Raw genomic sequence first — 27642 nt, forward strand, 5'->3', positions numbered from 1 at the left:
CATATATTGAAAGCCTAGCAGGAAGAAAGAAGAGACGCCTGGAGGACACAGCTCACCGCTGCCTGACCCGCTGCCTGTCCCAAAGCTCACCGCCCTCACCCGCTGCCAGACCCAGATCCTAGCATGCAGCCAGACAGGTCAGGAAAGGGAGGGGACAAGCAAGCCACCTCCACCCCCCCCCCCCCGAACCATACCAGACCACATGCCCTCAATGTGGGGGGGGGGGGTGTTTTAGACCGGGGGGTTTTACCCCCCAAAGCACCTTGTCCTCATGTTGATGGGGTCATAGGCCTCTTCCCCACAACCCTGGCCGGTGGTTTTGGGGGTGTGCAGATATACCTTCAACTATGTAGTGCAAGGGCCTGCCTGATTGCATACAAAATGAAATAGTTTAGGTCTGACCTCATATTATTATATGATTTGGGTAAATCTAAAGGAAAATTGAACATAAAAATTGTATAATGTATGGCCAGTCTTAGCCTAGTATGGGCGGCGTACAAATGCTTTTTAATTCCCCATCAGCTAAAAGAAGTGACCCTTTATTTGGTTAGTGTATTCCCCCTCCCCCCCAGAAGACAGTTATTACTGAACCTATATAATTGCAGAACTAATCATGTCCCAGATTGTCACTCATTTAGCAAGTTTTACCAACATGTAATATGTCTCCGACTCTATTTAGAGCTCATTAAATATTGTTGAATTGTTTCAACATGTCACTCACCGGCTCTGTTTTCCCGCAGTAAGTGGCGTGTGCTCGCACGGCTTGTTTTTAATTTATTCCAGAGCGTTCTTATATAAAGTTCCATATCGAAAAGTGGGGCACAACACATTCTCCGCAGCGTGAAAAGGCAACACTGGAAGGGGTTCTGCTATTTAAAGCTCAGTAATTGAAAGCTTTAGCTGCATTAGTTTAACTTTCGGCTCAGCGAGTGGTTTTTAGGTATATTAAGCGTACAGAAAAGCGTGCTATTTAAAGTGCCGCTATGCCCGGGATACACGGCTTTCACAAAATGCTTTATGTAAAAAAGGGGGTTTAAATAACATTCATAGATCTGTATGTAAAGGTATAAGGAGGTTATCGGAACAGAAGCTGATTAAAATAAAAGTGGAGTAGCCGGGGGCTCTAGGCTTCCATGAAACAATGATTTCCTGTCCGGTGTTCCCGCAGAAGAAAAATGCCAGCTGTCATTTCAGCGCCTCTATTTATCTCCAGTGGCAGCTTTCGTGGAGGTATGGGCTGCCCAGAACACTTACAGAAATGCCAACTAACTCAATTTTTCTTCCAGAATAACGGGATTGTTGGGTTAAAGCAGAATTTAACTGCTCTATATATTTTTTGTAAACAGGCACAGGCTGCATATGATGGGCACAGTGGCTGCATATGATGGGCACAGTGGCTGCATATGATGGGCACAGTGGCTGCATTTGATGGGCACAGTGGCTGCATTTTATGGGGCACAGTGGCTGCAATTTATGTTTTTTTCCAGTATTTATTTTGAAATTTTCAGTTTTTTTACACCCCTCAAAAATTTTGAGCACCAGTCGTCACTGCCAGGAAGGGGGGGGGGGGGGTAGGGGGGTGAGTCACAAGAGGGCCAATGAGAGCTGCAGAGCTGGAGGTGTGCCGTTGTGTGTCTGTGATGGGCACATGCTACACACAATGGGCACAGACTGCATATGATAGGCACAGGAGCTGAATATGATGGGCACAGTGGCTGCATATGATGGGCACAGTGGCTACATTTGATGGGCCACAGTGGCTGCAATTGATGTTTTTTTCAGTATTTTTTAAAAAAAAATCAGTTTGTGTGCACCCCCAAAAAATTTTGAACACCACTGCCAGGAAGGGGGGGGGGGTGAGTCATAAGAGGGCCAATGAGAGCTGCAGAGCTGGATGTGTGCTTTTGTATGTCTGTGATGGGCACAGGTTGCATATGATGGTCACAGGCTGCATATGATGTGTACAGAGGCTGCATATGATGGTCACAGGCTGCATATGATGTGTGCAGAGGCTGCATATGATGGGCACAGGCTGCATATGATGTGTGCAGAGGCTGCATATGATGGTCACAGGCTGCATATGATGTGTACAGAGGCTGCATATGATGGGCACAGGCTGCATATGATGGGTACAGACAGGGCTGGACTGGGACAGAAATTTGGCCCTGGAATTCATCTAGACCGGCCCACTTACATTTTGAGTGTCCCATCAGAACTCCTTTACATCAGAGTGTCCCATCACCAGCCCCCTTACAACAGAGTGTCCAATCAGCACCCCTTACATCAGAGTGTCCCATTACCAGCCTCCTTACATCAGACTGTCCCATTACCAGCCTCCTTACATTAGAGTGCCCCATGAGCAGCCCGCTTACATCAGAGCGTCCCATGAGAAGCCCCCTTACATCAGAGTGTCCCATCAGCACCCCCTTACATCAGAGTGTCCCATCAGCAGCCCCCTTACATCAGAGTGTCCCATCGGCAGCCCCCTTACATCAGAGTGTCCCATCAACAGCCCTTTTTACATCAGAGTGGCCCACTGAGCCATCGGCCCACCGGGAAATTCCCGGTAGTCCCAATGGCCAGTACATGCCTGGGTACAGAGGCTGCATATGATGGGCACAGGCTGTATATGATGGGTACAGAGGCTGCATATGATGGTCACAGGCTGCATATGATGGGCACAGGCTGTATATGATGAGTACAGAGGCTGCATATGATGGGCACAGGCTGTATATGATGGGCACAGAGGTTGCAGAGCTGGAGGTGTGCCTCTGTGTGTCTGTGTAAATCCGGGAAGTGAACAGGCAGCAGCTTCAGCCCACAGTTATAATGGATGCAGCCAGACTCAGTGGAGGGAGATTTCTGCAGCATATTTAGCAAGTACAGAATCACAGTATATATAACATAATATGCAAATTGGTTGGAGGGAAGCTTCAGAATGGAAAATATGTTTTTATTACAAATGATGTGAGCAGACTGCATTTCCTCTTTAATTGCCCTGTCATCTATTGTTCATGAAATCGTTTCTTACTGCGTTTTTTTCCTACATACAGTGGGGACCATGGACAGCGTATGTAGTCACCCTCTAACAGCAAATCAGATCACAGCAGCAAAAATAGAATCTGGAGGAGGATGAGAGCAATAGAAGGGATTTTTTGAGTGCGAAATACATGTTTGAATATCATTTTTTTAAATCCAGAGTTTAGTGTCACCGGTGGAATTGTAACATTTTAGTAAACACATAGCGCTATTAATTAGTTCCCATGATACCTTGATAACGTCCCTGCACTCCCTGCTGTTACCGTGTTTCTTTGTATAATGTAATCTGGCTTAAACAGATAACATAGAAATACTAAATATAACTCAGCTAGATGCTGTAGATAATGCTTAACCTATTTTTACCGATGACTTCCTGTGGGATTAACATGTTATGGCTGATGGTTTTATGTATTCATGTTTTTATTTTTCTCATTCCAGGTGACTCAACAAATCCACCAGGTATAAATGAATATCTTCTGTATTTTATTGCAGATATGAAATGTTGTTAAAGCGGATTTTCACCCTTAAAACAATCATTCCTCCTCTCCATCCTCCTCCGGTCCTCTACACAAATAGGGCCCCACGCTGGTTCAGCAGGGACCGGCTGAGTTTTCACCCATAAGGTCCCTTTCACACGGGGAGGACACCGGCAGCAGATCCGCCCGCTCAGCAGAGGATCAGATCCCGGCAGGTGACCGCTGACATCCACCACTCCATAGAGAAGAATGGAGGTGCTAATCGGGGTCCCCTGCAAGGTGCGTTCTGGGGAGGATATCATATGATGTCTATCCAAAATGGCAAATGCCCTACTCGGGCCTATAGACAATTGACGGCCAGTTAACCACAATGGCCATATAGGCCCCTTTCACACAGATATTCAGATCAGGTCCGCCTGTCAGTTTTTCGGACCTGATCAGAACTTCCGTGTGAAAGGGGCCTATATAGCCATTGTGGTTAATGGGGCATCATTTGTTTATAGGTCCAGGTGCCATTTTGGGTGGATGTCATATGATGTCCTCCCCACAACACACCATCGCAAGGGGCGGGCTGCAGTGTGCTCTCTCACCCACAGTGTCCACCGGACACAGCCAATGACAGATCACTGTTCTGAGGCTCTGCCAGTACCATGCAATCGTAGCAGATCACATGACAATTGTACACAATGCATGGTTTACATTGACATAGCTCCCAACTGTCCCTGATTTCGAGGGACTGTCCCTGATTTTGAGAAATGTCCCTCTGGAATAGTAGTGGTATAAAGGAATAGTAGTGGTAAAAAAAAAGCCCTTCTGGATTTAATTAACCTTTTTTTTAAGGGGGTGTGGCAGGGGGGCGTGTTCTATGCCTACTTACGTTTGTTAGTAGGTGTCCCTCATTCCCATCTCAAAATATTGGGAGGGAATGCATTCATGCCATTCATTGTTTACTATTGGGTTGCACTCTGTAATTGGTCACAGCAATCACATGTTACAGACAGGGCCAATCACAGCCCATCTGTACCATGAGATTAGCTGTGGCCAATTACAGCTAATCACAAGAATACACAGTGAATGAATCAATCTCATTCAGAAAAATGGTTGCTTAAAACAATAAATATCACTGTTATAAGCGATCATAATGTGTAAAAAAAAATAAAAATAAATCACCTCCCCAGAGTAGTACAGTGCTAATATGGTAATACTGTATTACTCTGGCCACAGTATGTATAAAAAAAGTTTTAAAAAATGTAGTAAAAAAGAGAAAAATATTTATATGTTGATGCTGTACTGACAGTATGTAAAAAATAAATAAAAATAGTAAGAAAAACATTTTTTTTTTAAATTTATTAATTTCCCCCAAAATTGTGCCAAAAATTACAATTTAAAAAAACTCGCCATGCCTCTTTCTAAATTCTTTGGATTGTCTAATTTTGAAAAAGGGGTCATTTGGGGGGTATTTGTATTGTCCTGGTGTTTTTGGGCCATCATCATCAGGATTCATCAATCAGAATTGATCAATTTTCATATATATATATATATATATATATATATATATATATATATATATATATATATATATATATATATATATATATATATATATATATATATATATATATATATATATATGTGTGTGTGTCATAGTTTGTGGACCCTATAACTTTCCTACAGACTAAATAATAAACACTGATTTGAATTATTTTTTTACCAAAGAAATGTAGCAGAATCCATTTTGGCCTAAATTTATGGAGAAAGATTATTTCTTTGCAAAATTTTATTACAGAATCAAAGACAAATGGGTTTCTTTTTTTAGTTTATTTAGCAAAAAATAAAAAAATAAAAACCCAGTGGTGATTAAATACCACAAAAGGAAAGCTCTATTTGTGTGAACAAAATAATACAAATGTCATATGAGTACAGTGTTGCATGACCGCGCAATTGTCATTTAAGGTGCAACATCACTGAAAGCTAAAACTTAGCCTGGGCAGGAAGGTGGTGAAAGTGTCTGGTATTGAAGTAGTTAAACAGGACTTGACTTCTGTTTTACTGCCCTGTTAGTATTTCCACACTCAGTCAACTCTGAACAGGCAATAGACTGCAGCACTGATCTATGCATTCTGGCAGCAGGATGTCTACCCACTTTAAAGTGGTTGTAAGCCCCACTTGGTCATTTTTACCTACAGGTAAGCCTATAATAAGACTTACCTGTGGGTAAAATGAATATCTCCTAAACCTCCACAGTTCTCACCCATTTATGGGCAGCTTAACTCTAACCTTTACCCTAACACATAACCCTAAACTTTAGCTTCAACATTGACCTAACCCAGCGGTCTTCAAACTGCAGCCCTTTGCTTTTATCTGACCCTTGAGCAGTGGTGGCCCGTCCATTAAGGGCGCACGGGCACCGCCCCCTCAATCACACCACCCCCCCCTATATGTATCAGGGATAGATCCATGCATAGCATGAATCTATTCATGGCCACTGCGGCCACCCATTGTTCAGGTGTCTGGCCCCTTTTAGGACACCAGGCGCCTGAATTCTAGTGGCAGGGGTGTTTTTTTGAAGCACCTGATTAGAGCCATAGCCTCTAATAGACTTCAAAATAGCGTGGACTCGGAGCATAGAGCATTTCGCTCGGAGCTCACCCAGGTGTGTTAATATTTGCTTTTCTAACACTGAACTGCCTCTCTGCCAATCAGCAAACGCGGGTCTAATGCCCATCACCATCACCTAATTGGCTTAAAGGACAGGTGCTCCTATTGAACGCCTAGCAGGAATTAAGAAGAGATGCATGGAGGACACAGTTCACCGCTGCCTGTCTCACAGCTTGCAGCCATCACCCGCTGCCTGACCCTCCACCAAGATGGCGTAAGTGCCGGTTAGACAGCGAGCAAGCGGGCGGAGGGTCACAGTGGCTGCATTTGATGGGCACAGTGGCTTCATTTAAGGGGCACAGTGGCTGCATTTGATGGGTACAGTGGCAGCATTTGATGGGTACAGTGGCAGCATTTGATGGGTACAGTGGCTGCATTTGATGGGAACATTGGCTGCATTTTATGGCACAGTGGCTGCATTTGATGGGCACAGTGGCTGCATTCGATGGGCACAGTGGCTGTATTTGATGGTCATATTGAATGCATTTGATGGGCACAGTGGCTGCATTTGATGGGCACAGTGGCTGCATTTAATGTCACAGTGGCTGCAATTGATAGGCACAGTGGCTGCATTTGATGGGCAGAGTGGATGCAATTGATACACAATGACTGCATTTGATGGGCACAGTGGCTGCATTTAATGTCACAGTGGCTGCAATTGATGGGCACAGTGGCTGCATTTGATGGCACAGTGGCTGCAATTTATGGGCACAGTGGCTGCATTTGATGGGCACAGTGGCTGCATTTGATGGGCACATTGGCTGCATTTGATGGGCACATTGGCTGCATTTGATAGGGACAGTGGCTGCATTTGATGGGCAGAGTGGCTGCAATTGATACACAGTGGCTGTATTTGATGGGCACTGTGGCTGCATTTAATGGGCACAGTGGCTGTATTTAATGTCACAGTGGCTGCAAGTGATGGGCACAGTGGCTGCATTTGATGGGCACAGTGGCTGCATTTAATGTCACAGTGGCTGCAATTGATGGGCACAGTAGCTGCATTTGATAGCACAGTGGCTGCATTTGATGGGCACAGTGGCTGTATTTGAGGGGCACAGTGCCTGCATTTGATGGCACAGTGGCTGCATTTGATGGGCACAGTGGCTGCATTTGATGGCACAGTGGCTGCATTTGAGGGCACAGTGGCTGCATTTGAGGGCACAGTGGCTGCATTTGATGGGCACAGTGGCTGCATTTGATGGGCACAGTGGCTGCATTTGATGGGCACAGTGGCTGCATTTGATGGCACGGTGGCTGCATTTGATTGGCACAGTGGCTGCATTTGATTGGCACAGTGGCTGGATTTGATGGCACAGTGAGGTTGGAATTGATGTTTTTTTTTTGTATTTTCCAGAAATTTCCAGTTTGTTTGCACCCATCCAAAAATGTTGAGCACCAGCCACCACTGCCCTTGAGACATAATTCCCACCACTGACACCAACTATTTCTCCCCTAATATCAAAGATTGTGTGTTTTTTACTCCCACTGGGCAGAGTGTGCCACCCCCAGGTCTGAAGGACAGACAACTGTACCTTTCTTTAGAAAGTTTGGAGACCCCGGGCCTAACCCATATCCTGATCCCTAACACTGCCTTAACCCCCTTTGCAACTGGACCTGATAACCTGGGCCTAGGTGGATCTGCCTGGGTTGGGGCTGCGAACAGTTTTACAATTTTTTTTCTTGAACTTTGCGGCAAACCCTATTGAGGTCGATGAGTGAGGTGAATGAATGTGGGGCTAATAAGCACACAATTGTCAAAAAAAGACATGGCAATACAGGCACTGCCATAGGAGACATGTACAAACAAAAATTTGAAAAAATTAAAAACATAAATTTTTACGGAATTTTTATTTCTGCCAACACACACTGAGAATACTGTTACTATAAGCCTTTTTTTTTATAGACAGGGGACTGATTTATCCATTCCTTCAAAATATTGACTAGGTCAAAGGCTATACACTGAGATATAGGTTGTTCCTTATTTGTGGGGACAAACCTTTGACGTTTTTGTCTCAAAGTTTGCGTATTGCCAATCCTAGGGTTTCTCCACAAGTAGTAGTGTAGTTAGTGGCAATTTGCAAACCAAGATCTCATCCCTAACCATTACTGAAAAATACTGATCCACAAAAAGTAAGCAAACCTAAATAAATAAATAATATATACCCATGCACATGCAGACAGAATGATACTGTAAGATTTTCACGGACGATCAGCAGCGATGCCGCTGTCACGTTGACTATAAATTTCGGCAGGCCTCCTCTCCAGCTGGAGGACTGCAAATGTCTAACGCCTTGTGTTCTTCTTCTGAATTTTCCACGATAGAGACATCTCATGGATTTCCTATTTATAGGTTGGAACATATTTAACTGCACCTTGAACTGGGCAACATGGAATTTTACAGGAAACGCTTCCAAGCTAAACACGGCCACTTTCCAAAAATACGCCAGACAGTATGAAAAAACTGTAAGTATGAGTTAATGAGTTCATATCTACCTTTATGAAAAGGATTATGAGAGCGTGAGCTGGATTCTTCAAAGAACGCGGGTTATATAAAGCCCAAATCTGCTGCATTAGTTGGGAGGTTATGAGCGGAGAAAGTGAGGTGTGGTTGGTGTGGTCAGTATGAGTTTCCTTCAAGTTTATTTTGCTCTGCTCTTCTACTACCTACATTGGGGTTGATTTACTAAAACTAGAGAGTGCAAAATCTGGTGCAGCTGTGCTTGGTAGCCAATCAGCTGTTCGATTAAAGCGGGCCTTCACCCTCCTGAGGAAGATCCTGCCTCTCCACCTCTCCTCCCTTCCTCTGGCAGGATTGGGCAATTTTTTTTTCTTTTATTTACTTTTTTTTAGTATTTTTAAAGTCCACCTCTCCACCTCGCCTCCCTACGTATGTCACTTGCCTTAGGCGAATGACACGCACACTGCCCGCGGTGACTCCTGGGATATGCACGTCACATTCCAGGAGACATAGGCTTTCATTGAAGAACAGGAAGAGGGGGCGGGTCTATCGGTGGATCATCGGGAGGCTGAACCTGGAAGAGCAGGCGGGTCTCTTAATGAATTCAGGTAGAACATGGCTGGGAGGGACAGAGCAGTGGCTGGGCATGAGATGATCTCAGTGGGTCAACGCTGGATCCACTGGATGGGTGAGTATCTGAAATGTGCAGATACCACCGTCAGGTAGGTGCTTTTCTACGCCATGTGTTGGGGTTGATTTACTAAAACTGGAGAGTGCAAAATCTGGTGCAGCTGTACAAGGTAGTCAATTATCTTCTAACTTCAGCATGTTCAATCACAGCAGGTCTTCACCCTCCCGAGGAATATCCCACCTCTCCACCCCTCCTCCCTTCCTCTGGCGGAATAGGGCAATTTTTTCTCTTTTGTTTACATATTTTTTTATTTTGAAAGTCCGCCCTGCCTCCCTATGTATGTCACTCACCTTAGGTGAATGAGGCACAAACTACCTGCGGTGCCCCTAGGATATGTACGTCACTTACTCCAGGAAGCATAAGCTTTCATTGAAAAACAGGAGGAGAGGGCGGGCCTATCGGCACGTCATCGAGAGGCCCACCCGCTGAACCCGGAAGAGCCGATGGGCCTCTCCATGATGTCAGAGAGAACATGGTGGGGAGGGACAGAGCTGTGGCCGGGCATGAGATGATCTCAGCGAGTATCTGAAATGTGCTGATACCACCATCAGGTAAGTGGGGCAAAAAAAAAATGGATAGGTCGGCCGGAGTTCCTCTTTAAGCTTTGATTTAAAAAAAAAAACTGATTGGTTTCTATTCACAGCTGCACCAGATTTTGCACTCTTCAGTTTTAGTAAATCACCCCCATTGCATGCTTCTTATGGTGGCCATACACGTTTCGGTCTCTTACAATAGGGATAGTCAATCTATAGTCCACGACCCATTCACTATATGCCACACATAGAGAAGTTGATTTTGATTGATAGCTATGATAGGGTCATATCCACAGTGCAGGGGCGTGCAGTCAGGGGAGGCACCTTCAAAAAATACAAAGTCCCGCTATAAGTCTCTGATCCCCGCCATTACAAGTAAAAAATTAGGAAATAAATAAAAATGCCATAAATCTACCCCATAGTTTGTAGACGCTATAACTTTTGAACAAACCAATCAATATACACTTATTGGGATTTTTTTTTACCAAAAATATGTAGCAAAGTTACATACTGGCCTAAATTTATGAAGAAATTCGATTTTTACAATTTTTTTATTGGATATGTTTTATAGCAGAAAGTAAAAAATAATTTTTTTTTTTTTCAAAATTGTTGCCTTATTTTTGTTTATAGTGCAAAAAATAAAATCTTCAGAGGTGATCAAATACCACCAAAAGAAAGCTCTGTTTATGGGATTAAAGGACATAAAATTTTATTTGGGTACAGTGACACACGACTGTGCAATTGTCAGTTAAGGTAACGCAGTGCCATATAGCAAAAAAGGGCCTGGTCATGAAGGGGGGTAAACCTCCCGGAGCTGAAGTGGTTAAATGAAGACCATCTGACCTGGAAAGAAAATAGTCTAGTAACGTTTTATTTTATTTGCTGCTCTGATTTAAATGCTATTCTTTGCATTGACAGACCCTAGACCCACTCTTTCTAGACAGTATGGTCACCTGCTGACTTGGCACTATCCACCAGCAGCTTAACTTTTTTAATAAGATACAGAAGTTAAATCCAATGCAATTATACTTTAGCTTTTTGCAGTATAGGAGATGCTTTTCCAGTCTTTTGAATTGTGAAAGGACAATGAGCTTCTAAGCCCTGTGTCTGCAAAGTACTAACACTGAGGCTTAGTTCACATATGTCCAGCTGCAGTTTCAGTGCAGTTTTTAAAAGGAGTCTGGTGTGGTTTTTTTCACTGGTTCAGGTGCAAATTTTTACTTAAAATCGCACCTAAACCACACTGAAAAATGCTCAGGACTCTTTTTAAAAATGGACCGTGGCCAACCCGCAGATATGTGAATCGTCTCCACAGAGAAGGCTGCCGGTTCACATGTCAAGCGAATTGAATGCAGTTCAAAATCCAATTTGCATATACAGTGGAACCTTGGTTTACGTGTAACAATCGTTTTGAAAGACGAGCAATTTTTTTTCTTAAATTCTGACTCAGTTTGCGAGTGTTGTCTCGCAAAACAAGCAGAATTCAAGCTAATTTGCGGTGCAATACCGCATTTGGCTAGAGGTGCCGGGGCGCTGGGGACACTGGAAGCGGTTCAAAGCCGTTCGGAAATACTCGTAATGACTTGTAAATACTCAGAAACACTCGGAAATACTCCGTTTCCAAATGTTTCCAAGCCTTTCCGAGGCTTTCCGTGTTCAGCTGAGCTGTTCCTGAGTATTTCCGAGGCTCTCCGGCGCCCCCCCCCCCCATCTCTGGCCACATACGGTATTGCATGTAATAGAAGTCAATGCAGAACAAATTATCTTCGTTTCCATTGACTTCTATGGGGAAACTCGTTTGGTATGCGGGTGTTTTGGATTACAAGCATTCTCCTGGAACGGATTATGCTTGTAATCCAAGGTTCCTCTGTATGTGAACCAAGCCTTACTGATGAAACATGGAAGATTTAGGGAGGGTCTAGCTTAGACTGAGCTAACTAGCACTAAACAGGAGGGGAGGACAGATGGATATACCAAATCACATAAGTAAACATGTTGTAGTGGTTCTAAGCTGATAATAGATGTCAGCGTAGTACAAAATAATAATAACCTGATGCAATACAACACATAAAAATACATGAAAGTTGGTCAGAGCCCTGGCATTTGCATAGAGCGAATGTTCATGCAGTGTCCAGGAGGAATAATTGTAAAAAAAAAAAATTAAAAATACAAATTTTATTTGTAAATTGTATTCTTTGTTGTACTGCAGATCTAACAATGTTTTCTTTATATATTTGCAGCTAGAAAATATTATGTTCTTGGGATTTCAGAACAAGTTCTACAATGTGCAGTTCAAGGAATCTCTGATAGGAGGATCATTTGAATACAGGATCAATGTTTCCAGCGATACCCCACACTGGTTTGTTAAGGATTACTTAGGCCGAGTCCAAAGTCTCTATCAGATCGACAAATCATCAGTGGAAGGTACAATGTGATCCTCATTCTTCATTCCTTTTTTTTAATCTATTAGTTTTATCAAAATTTCCAAAATCTGATACATTTCCAAAATCGGATAAATCTGCCAGTTTTATTAAAGTGGAACTTCACCCTTCCTGACGAGTTTCCTCCTCTCCATCCCAACCCCTCCGCTGCACAGCTATCAGGGTTTTTTCTTCTTCCTCCATTTCTTTGTTTATTTTTTCACAAAGCCTGATTTCTTTCTGTCCACTCTCTTGTCATTCGCCTAGACCGGGCATGTCCAAAGTCCAATTGCGGCCCACATTCCTGGTTTAATGCACCCCCTGATGATTTGGATGTATACCGTATTTATTAGACATGTGCATTCGTTTTCGTCCGAATGCATTTTCGTACAAATTTCAGGTATTTTCGTTATCGTTTTGACAAGCGATAACGAAAGCACAAAATCTAAAGATCCGACATAAATAAATTCTTTATTTTCATTTTGACACAGTTCGATACAGATAGATTTGACGTGACTCTGACAATAACAATCTGTGTCTATTGAACTTGTATCATAAGATTCCATTCATTTACACGACTTCCAGCACGACTTTGGGAGGCAACTTGGACACGACTTGAGTGTGAATCACAGCGCGACTTACAACACGACTTTAATGTAAAAAAAAACGGCGTGGGTTCCCCTTCAAGAGCATTCCAGGCCCTTCAGGTCTGGTATGGGTATTAAGGGGAACCCCGCGCCCAAAAAAAAAATGGCGCGGTGGCCCCCCTCAAAATCCATACCAGGCCCTTCAGGTCTGGCATGGATTTTAAGGGGAACCCCACGCCAAAAAAAAACAAAATGGTGTGGGGCCTCCCCTCAAAATCCATACGAGACCCTTATCCAAGCACGCAACCTGGCAAGCCACAGGGAAAGGGGGGGGGCGAGAGAGCACCCCCCCTCCTGAACCGTACCAGGCCACATGCCCTCAACATTGGGAGAATGCTTTGGGGTCCATGTTGATGAGGACAAGGGCCTCATCCCCACAACCCTGGCCGGTGGTTGTGGGGGTCTGCGGGTGGAGGGGCTTTTCGGAATCTGGAAGCCCCCTTTAACAAGGAGACCCCCAGATCCCGGGCTCCCCCCTGTGTGAAATGATAAGGGAGTACAAAAGTACCCTTACCATTCATGGCACATGTGAGGCTGCTATCATGGCAATTGTAAAGCTGCATTCATGGCAATGGTGAGGCTGCATTCATGGCAAAGGTAAGGCTGCAATGATTGCAATTGTAAGGCTGCTTTCATGGTAATTGTCTCACAATTGCCTCACAATTGCTATCAAAGGAAACTGGTACAAAACAGCAAAAATATGTATATATATATTTTTTTAAATGGAGCTGTATTTTCCTTGATGTTACCATAACCCTAACCTACCTACCACCGCCCTACATTTACTGCAGCAGGGCGGCCCGCATGCGCAAATCACGTACTTGTATGTGATTTTGTGCATGTAATTTAGGGGGCAAGCGCACGTCGCTCCTGCTGTTATTGGACATGGCGGGAGCCAATCAGCAAGTCCGGCGGCCACGATGACCACCACAACCCGCTGATTGATCACAGGAGAGACGGATCAGCAGTGTGCCGATGTAAACAAGGTACACCATTGATCTGTCAGTGAGGAAAAGTGAAAAACCGTGATCGCCCCCTAGTCTTAGTCCCCTCTCTGCCAGTGTCAATTATACAGTAATCAGTTCCTTTTTTATAGCGCTGATCACTGTATTGGTGTCACTGGGCACTATCCAAGACTCTTTATTCCACCCATTCACTAGTCATAACACAGTGTAGGGTGAAAAACAGCAGACCTCTCTTTATTCAAGCACATGTTACAACAGATATATACAGTTAGGTCCATAAATATTGGGACATTGATACAATTCTAAGCTTTTTTTTGGCTCTATACACCATCGCCATGGATTTGAAATGAAATGAACAAGATGTTCTTTAACTGCAGATTTTCAGCTTTAATTTGAGGGTATTTTCATCCAAGTCAGGTGAACGGTGTAGGAATTACAACAGTTTGTGTCTCCCACTTTTTAAGGGACCAAAAGTAATGGGACAGATTACCAATCATCCATCAAACTTTCACTTTTTAATACTTGGTTGCAAATTTTGTGCAGTCAATTATAGCCTGAAGTCTGGAATGCATAGACATCACCAGACGCTGGATTTCATCCCTGGTGATGCTCTGCTAAGCCTCTACTGCAACTGTCTTCAGTTCCTGCTTGTTCTTGGGGCATTTTCCCTTCAGTTTTGTCTTCAGCAAGTGAAATGCATGCTCAATTGGATTCAGGTCAGGTGATTGACTTGGCCATTGTATAACATTTCACTTATTTCCCTTAAAAAACTCTTTGGCTGCTTTCAGAGTATGCTTTGGGTTATTGTCCATCTTGGTCTCATCTGCCCATAGGATGTTGTTCCAGAACTGTGAAGGCTTTTTTAGATGTTGTTTGGCAAACTCTAATCTGGCCTTCCTGTTTTTGAGGCTCACCAATGGTTTACATCTTGTGGTGAACCCTCTGTATTCACTCTGGGGAAAGTCTGCAGTTAAAGCACATCTTGGTTTCAAATCCATTGTGGTGGTGTATAGAGCCAAAACTATTAAAATTGTGTTGATGTCCCAATATTTATGGACCTGAATGTAACTCAGAGACACTCCCCCCTGCCCTTGGATTCAGTGCAGGGTAAACTGTCCAATAACAATAGACACATGTCATGGTTATGCAGTGATCTTCCTGTGTTTGCTTACCTCCCCTCATGTGTTCAGACTAAGAGGCCAGCCACTTCCACCTGGTGGTTTTTATAACCTCTCCTCTAAGCATGGCTCCACCCCAGGCCCTATCAGGGAGCCCTATATTAACCTGTGCACTGCAGGCCATCAGTGCTGATCAACCATTGTGTATTCCTTTGTGTGTTTGGCTTCCTGTTACCTGCCGTGTGCTCTTCTGTTGTTCCGTTACCGACTTTGGCGTGTCTCGACTATCCCTGTTTGCCTGTGATCCTGACCTTTTGGCGTGTCCCTGACTTTTCTGTCTGCTTGTGGCCCCGACCTTGGCTTTGTCCCTCACCATCCTTATCCTCCTGTTGCCTACTGTGGGTGTGAGCTGGGGGACCCTGGGGGTCGCAACCTAGAGCCAGTTGCAGCCAAGTCCATCCTCACCACTCGAGGCTCTGGTGAACACCTGCTGGCTCTTAAACTCTGCGCCTCAGGGAATCTTACGCTCTAACCCCAGTGGGACCTGTCTCCCGTCTGCAGCAGTCAGCCGTAGGGTCCACAACCTTGTGGTGCACTCCTGATCCCTACGGTGTGCATCTATCACCTCGCCTCAAGGTGACCTGACAACACACAGGTCAGGTGTATTCAAACTTCTCATCAGTAAAGTCTTATCAGCAGGGAGAGCTGTTGGAGGAATCCCCCCTTCACAGAGATACACATCCCATAATATACTTTTCTTCCAAGGCAGACAGACACAATAAAACAGTGGAATACAACCACACCCCAAACAATCCCAGCAAAGAGTCCACAACAGTATGAGACAACACACTATATACATATATACAACAATCCAGTGTGGCTAGCACTAGCACCGATCATAGTGGGGTTCTCAGTCACCCTGTGCCCCCACCCTGTGCCCCTAATGGACACAGGGTGATTTACACATAAGAGGGGTCGGGGGAGCTGGACACAGAGTTTCCAGAGCTCTCCGTGGTAAACTGAGTTCCACAAACCTCCCACCTAAAGTGACTCCCATCACAATATATATATATATATATATATATATATATATATATATACACGCACTTGTTCTTTTTTTGACCAGTGTTAGTTTAAAAATAAATAGTGCTACTGCAGAAAAAAAAGTGCATTTTATTCTGGAATTTACACTATAATTATGATTCTGGTACAAAGCAGTACAAACTTTTTTTATAAATGAAATTAAGTGTTTTTTTGTCTTGTTTTTTACTTTTTAAAATGTGAAATGTGTAAATATATATGTTAAATATGTAAAAATATTAACAAACAAAAATGTTTACATATTAATGGTTAATAAAATAGAAATGAATAAATTAAAAAAACGCAGGAAAATAATAATTGAATGGATAAAGTGTTAATTAGGGTTGATAAGAGTAAATTAAGGGTTAATAAAGGGTTAAACAGTGAAACATTTAAAAAAAAAAAAAAAAAACTTGTCAGGTTTCTTTAACCACTTCAGCCCCGGACCAATTTTCAGCCTAAGGACCAGAGGTCTTTTTACAATTTCGCACTGCACTGCTTTAACTGGTAATTGCGCGGTCATGCAATGTTGTACCCAAACGAAATTTGCGTCCTTTTCTTCCCACAAATAGAGCTTTCTTTTGATGGTATTTGATTGCCTCTGAGATTTTTATTTTTTGCGATATAAATGGAAAAAGACTGAAAATTTGGAGAAAAAAATATATTTTCTACTTTTTGTTATAAGAAAAATCGAATAAACTCAATTTTAGTCATACATTTAGGGCAAAATTTATTCAGCCACATGTCTTTAGTAAAAAAAATGTCAATAAGCATATATTTATTAGTTTGCGCAAAAGTTAAAGCGTCTACAAACTAGAATACGTTTTCTGGAATTTACATAGCTTTTAATTTACGACTGCCTATCTCATTTCTTGAGGTGCTAAAATGGCAGGACAGTACAAACCCCCCCCCAAATGACCCCATTTTGGAAAGTAGACACCCCAAGGAAATTGCTGAGGGGCATGTTGAGCCCATTGAATATTTTTTTTTTGTCCCAAGTGATTGAATAATGACACCAAAAAAAAAAAAAAAAGTTTACAAAAAGTTGTCACTAAATGATATATTGCTCACACATACCATAGTTATATGTGGAATTGCACCCCAAAATATATTCTGCTGCTTCTCCTGAGTACGGGGATACCACATATGTGGGACTTTTTGGGAGTCTAGCCGCGTACGGCACCCCGAAAACCAATCACTGCCTTCAGGATTTCTAAGGGTGCAAATTTTTTATTTCACTCCTCACTACCTATCACAGTTTCGAAGGCCATAAAATGCCAAAATAACACAAACCCCCCCCCCCCCAAATGACCCCATTTTGGAAAGTAGACACCCCAAGGAAATTGCTGAAGGGCATGTTGAGCCCATTGAAAATTTTTTTTTTTGTCCCAAGTGATTGAATAATGACACAAAAAAAAAAAAGTTTACAAAAAGTTGTCACTAAATGATATATTGCTCACACATGCCATAGTTATATGTGGAATTGCACCCCAAAATATATTCTGCTGCTTCTTCTGAGTACGGGGATACCACATATGTGGGACTTTTTGGGAGTCTAGCCGCATACGGCACCCCGAAATCCAATCACTGCCTTCAGGGTTTCTAAGGGTGCAAATTTTTGATTTCACTCCTCCCTACCTATCACAGTTTCGAAGGCCATAAAATGCCAAAATAGCACAAAACCCCCCAAATGACCCCATTTTGGAAAGTAGACGCCCCAAGCTATTTACTGAGAGGCATGTTGAGTCCATGAAATATTTTATATTTTGCCACAAGTTGCAGGAATATTACAATTTTTTTTTTTTTTTGCACAAAGTTGTCACTAAATGATATATTGCTCACACATGCTATGGGCATAAGTCAAATTACACCCCAAAATAAATTCTGCTGCTTCTCCCGAGTACGGGGATACCACATGTGGGGGACTTTTTGGGAGCCTAGCCACGTACGGGACCCTGAAAACCAAGCACTGCCTTCCGGATTTAAATATAAAATGCTACCAAAAAAAACTGTTAGCGATCGCAGGGATCAGGCCTGACTCTGCGATCGCTGTAGTTATGTGTTTAGTGTTTTGTAAGTGACAGTGATCGATCGATACTGCACTTGGGTGGGCTGGGCGGAGGGGCAAAACGCAGGTGCTAGCAGGTATCTGGGCTGATCCTGCTAACAATGCGTTTTTTTGGAAACCTAAACTGCTGGGGACGCTAGTATAGATCTGATCAGATCAGATATTGATCTGTTCAGATTCTATACCACTACGGGAGGTTTATGCTTTGCGCGTGGGTGTTAGCGGTACTGGCACAAACCTAGCGCTGCCTGGGGCGACGCAGACCCTGACCCTAAAACCCAATTGATATCACCCGCCGGGTGATCTGGGGGTTAAACCTTTATTGGGTAATAAATGGTGGGTGTCCTGATGCAATAAAAAGCGAACTACCTAACCAGAGTCACCCGTAACACTTATACGGTGATCACTGGTGAAAGGGTTAACTAGGGGCAATCAGGGGGTTCAAATTTTTATTAGGTAGTATATGGGGGTCCCTGGCGCTATATAAAAACCTGACGAGGAACCTAAATAGCTAACTGGCTAACCAGCGTCACCAGTGACACTTATACGGTGATCGCTGGTGAAAGGGTTAACTAGGGGCAATCAGGGGGTTAAAACCATTATTGGGTAGTATATGGAGGTACCTAGCGCTATAAAAACCTGGCGGTGAACCTAAAAAAATAACTAGCTACTTAGCGGCACCAGTGACACTAATGCAGCTTTTAGAAAAATGATCGTTTAGTGACACTGGCAAAAGGGGGTGAAAGGGTTAACTAGGGGCAATCAGGGGGTTAAAACCATTATTGGGTAGTATATCGGGGTACCTAGCGCTATAAAAACCTGACGGTGAACCTAAAAAAAATAACTAGCTACCTAGCGACACCAGCGACACTAATGCAGCGATCAGAAAAATGATCGCTTAGTGACACTGGCAAAAGGGGGTGAAAGGGTTAACTCTAGGGGCAATCAGGTGGTTAAACCTTTATTGGGGGGTGGTAGGGGGCTACCCTGGATCTAACAGTAACTGCCCTTGACAGTTTTTACTGTCACAACTGACACAGAATGCAGTGATCAGTAAATAAATGATCACTGCAATCAGTGACACTGTGACTGGGGGGGGGGGGGGCGAGGGGGATCGGGGGGCGATCCGGGGGGGTGATCGGGGGGGGGGGGTTGTGTGCCTGTGTTTGCCTATGTGTTAGTGTAGTGTTGGTGCACACTTACTGTGTCCTCTGCTCGTAGTCCGGTCAATAAGACCGCCCCGAGGAGAATGACATCACTTCCTCCCTGCCTGTGTTTACTATACACAGTGGGAGGAAGCTTCTCATTCGCCAGGAGCGATCGAGAGGGGATGGCCAGAAACCAACGGCCATCCCCTCATCCCAGATCGCTCCTGCAGCGAAACGGACCGCCGCATCCAGCGGGAGGGGGTCCGATCGGACCCCCCACCCGCTAGAAGGCGAGCATGTACATGTACGTGCTTGTGCCTGTCGGTGCCATTGCACCGACGTACATTGCCATGCGGCGGTCCTTAAGTGGTTAACTGACATCATCTGCGGATCAAAGATTATCCATTTGACTTGCAGATGAATAAACAGAATGATACAAAAGTAACATTATGTTACATTGAAGCTTTGACTGAGCAAGGGTTATGTATGAACACTGTCATACTGGCTTTTTTTGACAGCTGAAGCTTCCAACCTTCTCTGTGTACAGAGCAATACCAGCTTTCATTTATCAGACCCCAATTACTGTTTATTGGGAAGTGGGAGCAGGGCAGATGGACTGAACATACTGCACATGTCACAATGATGACCTTTTTTTGGGCATGTGTAGCACGCCCAAAGTCTTGAAGTAGTTAAAGACCCTGTAACAACTCCTTAGGCTTTATACACACTGGATTTTAAGAGCCTGGCGTTTTGTTGCAGTTGGAAGGCAGAGGCACACCATCCAGTCCGGCTGCCTGCAGCCTGTAAGCCCTTGTACACACGGTCGGACATTCCGACAACAAAATCCGTCGGATTTTTTACGACGGATTTTATCCGAAAGTTGTGTTGCATACACACGGTCGGACAAAGTTGTTGGAAAATCCAATCGCTTGGAACGTGATGACGTTCGGTCGTTGTGACGGGACTACGTTGCGGCTAGTAGCCAATAGCTTTGGTCTCGTAATTTGATCTGAGCATGCGTGGCACTTTGTCCGATCGGAATTCTCTACAATCGATCGGATAAAGTCCGATCGGATCATGTTGTCGGAAAATTTTATATCCAGCTCTCAAACTTTGTTGGTCAGACATTCCGATGGAGCCCACACACGGTCGGATTATCCGACAACGCGGTCCGATCGGACCTTTTCCGTCGGAATGTCCGACCGTGTGTACAAGGGCTAAGACTTTATTAGAGGCTGAAAGCTGCTGCAGCTGGGTGGTGCACAGAATAGCACCAATGTTTAGGGCACTATACATGCAGAGAAGAATGCTTGGGAGTAGAACTACTTGAGAACATAGTCTTATAACAGTCAATGTTGCCAGCATTCACATGGAACGAATGTACTGCTGTTTCATAGGAACGAATACCTCTGCAAATGTTTTTAAAAATACACCCTCAAGTCTTGGAGTTCTTTGTGTAGCTATGATGTCACATCTTGTAGTGTGGTAGTGCAAAGGCTAACTGCTCAATTGGAGTGGATGGGGCAGGTTAAGACATTTGGCAGAAAGGAAGAGCGAGGATTATAAATCCAGCAGTCTGCACAACCTGTTTTATAAGGACACTGACTGCAATGAAAACTCAACAGAAGCTCTAAAACAGGGGTCTCAAACTGGTGGCCCTCCAGCTGTTGCGAAACTACAACTCCCATGAGGCATTGCAAGGCTGACAGTTACAAGCACGACTCCCACAGGCAGAGGCATGATGGGATTTGTAGTTTTTCAACAGCTCGAGGGCCGCCAGTTTGAGACCTCTGCTCTAAATCTTACCCAATCTATCCAAAACAAAAACAAAGTTTTGCTATTTGCTGTGTGGTGACCCTCCTGTTGTATAATGCTAATGTATTACAATATTCTCATTTCACTGTACATTAGATGTTGATGAATGCTTCACCGGTGAGAACAACTGCAGTAGCACCTCCCTGTGTGAGAATACCTATGGAGGATACCGATGTGTGTGTAACACAAGCATGAAACTGGAAGGGGACAACTGTGTGTCTGGTAATGTGATTATGTCTGATTTACAAAGGGCTTATTTAGATACCCAGAGTAAGGCATTGGGCTCAGTGTAAAATTACAGCAGCCTTCAGAAATTTTTTAGGTAATACGAAGGCCTTATTTAAAATTGAGGATGGTGGTAACTGTGCCTGATTAGTAAAGCTGGCCCTGTAGATCATTTGAAAACTGTCATTTTTGGGAAAAACGTTCAACTTAGTTAAAGGGGCCAATTTCACAATCACTTTAGAGCAAATGAGCAGACAAATGGAAAACTCTAAGCCCTTGTACACACGGTCGGACATTCCGACAACCAAATCCGTTGGATTTTGTCCGACGGATTTTGTCCGAAACTGTTGCATACACACGGTTGAACAAAGTTGTCGGAAAATCCGATCGTTCAGAACGTGATGACGTTATTTCGTTATGACAGGACTGCGTTCAGGCTAGTAGCCAATAGCTTTGGTCTAGGAATTTGATCTGAGCATGTGTGGCACTTTGTCCGATCGGAATTCTCTACACACAATCGGACAAAGTTCGATCAGATCATGTTGTTGGAAAGTTTTATAGCCCAGCTCTAAAACTTTGTCCTTCGGATATTCCGACGGAAACATGGTCCGATCGGACATTTTCCGTCGGAATGTGCGACCATGTGTACAAGGGCTAATGGTAGCAAACACATTTCTATGTTGAAAGAAATCACCGGCAACCCAAAGCTTATAAGCTTCTTATAAGAATTTTCTTAGGCATAATAGCAGTGTACAATCCACAGAAAATTGATGCATTTCGGCTGAAATTAGTTTTATGTGGACTGTACACTGCTATTGTGCCAAATTCTTATAAGAAGAAGCTTTGGGTTGCCGGCGATTTCTTGTATTATGGACTCACAGTGAACTACACAGCCAGTGTACAAACTCCGCTCATCAACTTCCATATAGCAGTAGAGCTTGGGTGAGTCTTTTCCTTACATTTCTATGTGTTTAATTTCCTCCCTGACAAGAAAAGTCCTAAGTACATGTAATTGTTAAAGGTAATCTGGTTCGCCAATGGAAAACTGAGAAATTTACATAGTACTCGAAAGAAAAGTTGTCCCAAATTACTTGAGTCCATGTAAGCACCATCAAATGCTCGGGCATATGCATTTGAACCTTTCTTGCTTGAATGTTCGAACAAAAATCTACAGGTTTAAGGCCATATTAAAGTGGAATTCCTGGATAACCCTAACTACTCTTAAATTGAATGGTGTAATAGTAGAATGGTGTAATGGTAATCTTTTGTAGACCTCTTTGGTGATACAAAAGCCTCAGTAGACAGCTATGGTAGTACAGCAGCTTCAATTTATAGCTTTAACAGCAAAGTGGCCTTCACAGATAACAATGGTGATACAGAGGCCTCCTTAGACAGCTATGTTGATATAGTGATTTCCAATAAATGTATTTGAACCAGTGATCTCAGTAGAAACCCATGGTCACTACGTGGCATCATTAGTAAGCTGTAGTAATACAGGAGCCTCAGTAGTAGACCATAGTGATACAGTGGCCTCAGTAGGAAGCAATATTGATACAGTGGCCACATTAGTAATACAGTGGCTTCATTAGGAAACTATTTCTGACACAGTGGCCTCAGTATGAAGCCATAGAAATACAGTGACCTCAGTAGTAGTCCACAGTAATATTAGGGCCCCAGTAGGAAGCAATATTGATACAGTGGCCTCATTAGTAAGTCATAGTTATATTGTGACCTCAGTAGAGGCTTTGGTAAGTCATAATTGTAGAATGGCCTCATTAGCAAAAATTTTAGTAATACGGTGGCCTCAATAGTAGTGCATAGTGATACAATGGCCCCAGTAGGAAGCTACAGTGATACAGTGATCACATTAGTAAGCCATAGCCATACAATAGCCTCATTGTTAGTCATACTTACTGTATACGGTGGCCTCAGTAGGAAGCCATTAGTTATACAGTGGGTTCAGTCATATTCTATAGGGATACAGTGGCTTCGACAGTAAACCATAGTTCTAGAATGGCCTCAATCATAAACTATTAGTACTACACAGGCCACAGTAAAAATCCATAGTGATACAATGGCCCCAGTAGGAAGCAACAATGATACAATGACCACATTAGTATGTCATAGTGATACAGCATCCTCAGTAGGAAGGTTTAGCGATACAGTTGGCTCAGTAGTACTAGTACTCCATAGCAATGCAATGGCCCGTTAGAAAGCCATAGTTATACAGTAGCTTTATTAGAAAACCATTTGTGATACAGTGGCCACAGTAGTGAGCCACAGTGATGTGTGGCCTCAGTAGAAAGTCATACATTTCCTACAGGGCAAGCAAAAAAAAATAAAAACTGTTATGCCGCGTACACACGATCGGACTTTCCGGCAGACTTAGTCCAATCGGACTGGAATCCGTTGAACAATTCGATCGTGTGTGGGCTCCAGCTGACTTTTTTTCCCAAAAGTCCAACGGACCTAGAAATAAAACATGTTTCAAATCTATCCAACAGACTAAAAATCGGGAAAACCGTTCGTCTGTGTGCTAGTCCGACAGACAAAATACTAAGCAAGGGCAGCTATTGGCTAGTGGCTATTGAACTTCCTTGTTTAGTCCTGTTTACGTCATCACGTTCAAAACAAACGGACTTTCGAACTGACTAAGGCCGCGTACACACGGGCGAATTGTCTGTCCAACTTAGTCCGCTGAACAGTGTTTCAGCGGACAATCCGCTCGTGTGTGGGCTTCAGCGGACTTTTTCAGCGGACAGTCTGACGAACAAAGTCTTACGGAATTTCCGTAAGACAGTCCGTTCAAACTTGGTTTTGTCCATCCAAACTTGGTTTCAGCGGACAGTCCGCTCGTGTGTAGGCAAGTTGGACGGACTAAGTATGGCGCATGCTCAGAAAGGGTTTACACGGCCGAAGGTTGCATTGCAGTGTATAGGACGTCGTTTTTCTAGTCCCGTCGTACGTGCTGTACACGTCATCACGCACGCTTTCAGCGGACTGTCTGCTCATCGTGTGTGGTCAAGTCCGTTCATGCTAATTTTGAACGGACTGTCTGTCGGATTGTCTGCCGAACTTAGTTGGGCAGACAATCCGCCCGTGTGTACGCGGCCTTAGTCTGGTCGTGTGTGGCCAAGTCCGTTTCGTTCAGAAAGCCCATCGGACCTCCGCCGAAAGTCTCTCGGGAAGACCGTCGGACCTAGTCCATCGAAGAGTCCCGTCGTGTGTACGCGCCATTAGTGGTTACAAGGGAAGGTCCCACCATGGTGACTCACACTTTTAAGCTATGCTAGTAGTTCTCCTTCTCCTATTGTATTATGTTACTGCTGTACATGTTTTCGTAAGCAATTTTGCTTATTTTCTTTTAATGTAATGATGTGATGTATTGTAATGATGTGTCCATAAAAATGATTATTGTGATTGTTTTTTTGTATAAATACCCTACATATGAAATACTATGTAATATATTTATATCATCCTTTTGTTTCTCAGCTTACAAGTTAGAGTCCGAGCTGTGGAACCCCACCAATACTTCTGGAGACCGTGAAAAACTAATCCTTGCCTTAGCTTTGGGATTTGGCATCCCTCTGGTTCTGCTATCAGTCCTGCTAATATATTGTATCTGCTTCAAGAAGAAGACCGGAGAAGCGATGTAAGTTGGAAGTTAATGTTCCCATCCCAAAAAATAATAATAATAATGTGGTCTATGCCTCAGACAGTGTTATGTATTGATGAAAGTTCTTGAAGCAGTCTACCTTACACCTTTTTGTCCTTAGTTACCTTTTACGGATAACTTTTACTGAGCACGTATGTATTTACAGTGCATCCGGAAAGTATTCACAGTGCTTCACTTTTTTCACATTTTGTTATGTTACAGCCTTATTTCAAAATGGATTAAATTCATTATTTTCCTGAAAATTTTACAAACAATACCCCATAATGACAATGTGAAAGAAGTTTGTTTGAAATCTTTGCAAATTTAAAAAAAATAAGAAACAAAAAAAAATCACTTGTACATAAGTATTCACAGCCTTTGCTCGATACTTAGATGAAGCTCCTTTTAGCCTCAAGTCTTTTTGAGTATGATGCTACAAGCTTGGCAAACCTATTTCTGGGCAGTTTCTCCCGTTCTTCTTTGCAGGACCTCTCGAGCTCCATCAGGTTGGATGGGGAGCGTCGGTGCACAGCCATTTTCAGATTTCTCCAGAGATGTTCAATTAGGTTCAAGTCTGGGCTCTGGCTGAGCCACTCAAGGACATTCACAGATTTGTCCCATAGCCACTACTTTTTTTTTATCTTGGCTTTGTGCTTAGGGTCATTGTTCTGTTGAAAGATGAACCTTTGCCCCAGTTTGAGGTCCAGAGCACTCTGAAGCAGGTTTTTATCAAGGCTGTCTCTGTACATTACTGCATTCATTCATCATTCCCTCGATCCTGACTAGTCTCCCAGTTCCTGATGCTGAGAAACATCCCCACAGCATAAGGCTGCCACTACCATGCTTCACTGTAGGGATGGTATTGGTTAGGTGATGAGTGAAAGTTTCCTCCAGACATGATGCTTGCCATTCAGGCCAAAGGGTTTAATCTTTGCTTCATCAGACCAGAGAATTTTGTTTCTCATGGTCTGAGAGTCCTTCGGGTGCCTTTTGGCAAACTCCAGGTGGTCTATCATGTGTCTTTTACTGAAGAGTGGCTTCTGTCTGGCCACTCTATCATACAGGCCTGATTGGTGGAGTGCTGCAGAGATGGTTGTTCTTCTAGAAGGTTCTCCTCTCTCCACAGAGAAACGCTGGAGCTCTGTCAGTGTGGCCATCGGGTTCTTGGTCACCTCCCGGACTAAGGTTCTTCTCTACCAATCTCTGGCTGGGCGACCCGGTCTAAGAACAGTCATGGTGGTTCCAAACTTCTTCCAATTACGGATGATGGAGGCCACTGTGCTGCAGACATTTTTCTGTGCCCTTCCCCAGATCTGTGCCTCCATACAATCCTGTCTCGGAGGTCTACAGACAATTCCTTGGACTTCATGGCTTGGTTTGTGTTCTGACATGCACTGTTAACTGTGGGACCTTATATAGACAGATGTGTGCCTTTCCAAATCATGTCCAACCAACTGAATGTACCAAAGGTAGACTCCAATCAAGTTGTAGAAACATCTCAAGGATGATCAGTGGAAACAGGATGTACCTCAGCTCAATTTTGAGTGTCATGGCAAAGGCTATGAATACTTATGTACATGGGATTTTTTTGGTTATTTATTTTGAATAATTTTACAAAGATTTCAAACAAACTTCTTTCACATTGTCATTATGGGGTATTGTTTGTAGAATTTAGAGGAAAATAATGAGTTTAATTCATTTTGTATTAAGGCTTTAACATAACAAAATGTGGATAAAATGAAGCGCTGTGAATACGTTCCGGATGCACTGTACATCAATTGAAGTGTATGGGTTGTCTGGCTTAAAATTGAAATATGAGCACCATTCAAAAATTAGCAAAACACACAATGTAACCATCGTGATTATGGCTTCTTATGGTGATTTACTAGCAGAATGTAGTATTTGCTTGGGTTGCTGCTTAAAGCGGAGTTCCTAGATGGACCCATGTTTATTAAAAGTCAGCAGCTACAAAAGTGTAGCTGCTGACTTTTAATAAACAGATCCTCACCTGTCCCATGGTCCAGCAATGCAGCCGCCCGAAGCCTCTGTTCTCCCCCCCCCCCCCCCCCCGTCTGTCCTCGACGCTGGCAAATGCTATGATAGCTTGTGGCTTCACATGCACAAATCACGCTGCGCGTCCTGAATGGCTGGGCAATTTTCTGGGACCTGTGACATGTCCTAGAAGATTGCAGGGAGGGAGGAGGAGAGGAGGAGCTACGGGCGGAAGTGGGAGCTGGGTACCTGTGAAAACTAGCTACCCGCTTCCCCCTCCAAAAAAATTGCATGCCAAGTGTGCCATGTCAGGGGGTCAGGATACCTTAAAGCAGAAGTTCTACTTTTGAGCTTTAACCACTTAAGAACCAGGCCTCTTTCTGAGATTTGTTGTTTACAAGTTAAAAACGTGTTATTTTGCTATAAATTTACTTAGAACCCCCCAACATTATACATTTTTTTCTAACACCCTAGAGAATAAAATGGCGGTCGTGGCGATACTTTCTGTCACACCGTATTTGCGCAGCGGTCTTCCAAGCGCACTTTTTTTGGAAAAAAATAAAACATTTTAAATAAAAAAATAAGACAAGAGTAAAGTTAGGCCAATTTTTTTTATATTGTGAAAGATAATGTTATGCCGAGTAAATTGAT

At 43.4% G+C, this 27642-nt stretch overlaps 1 protein-coding gene across 1 annotated transcript in view; it reads left to right on the forward strand.

The window, feature by feature from the left end:
* Nucleotides 1–27642, forward strand: part of LOC143986670 (uncharacterized) — a 126700-nt gene that overhangs the window by 93361 nt on the left and 5697 nt on the right. Inside the window, exons 19-23 of the mRNA XM_077485077.1 lie at nucleotides 3478–3498; nucleotides 8527–8639; nucleotides 12099–12282; nucleotides 21216–21341; nucleotides 24837–24996. Coding sequence (XP_077341203.1) covers nucleotides 3478–3498; nucleotides 8527–8639; nucleotides 12099–12282; nucleotides 21216–21341; nucleotides 24837–24996 — 604 coding nt within the window. The remainder of the gene's footprint in view (nucleotides 1–3477; nucleotides 3499–8526; nucleotides 8640–12098; nucleotides 12283–21215; nucleotides 21342–24836; nucleotides 24997–27642) is intronic.

Source organism: Lithobates pipiens, unplaced genomic scaffold (assembly GCF_037356315.1).
Source record: "Lithobates pipiens isolate NorthernLeopardFrog02 unplaced genomic scaffold, aLitPip1_a1.2 Scaffold_18, whole genome shotgun sequence".
Lineage (NCBI taxonomy): Eukaryota > Metazoa > Chordata > Amphibia > Anura > Ranidae > Lithobates > Lithobates pipiens.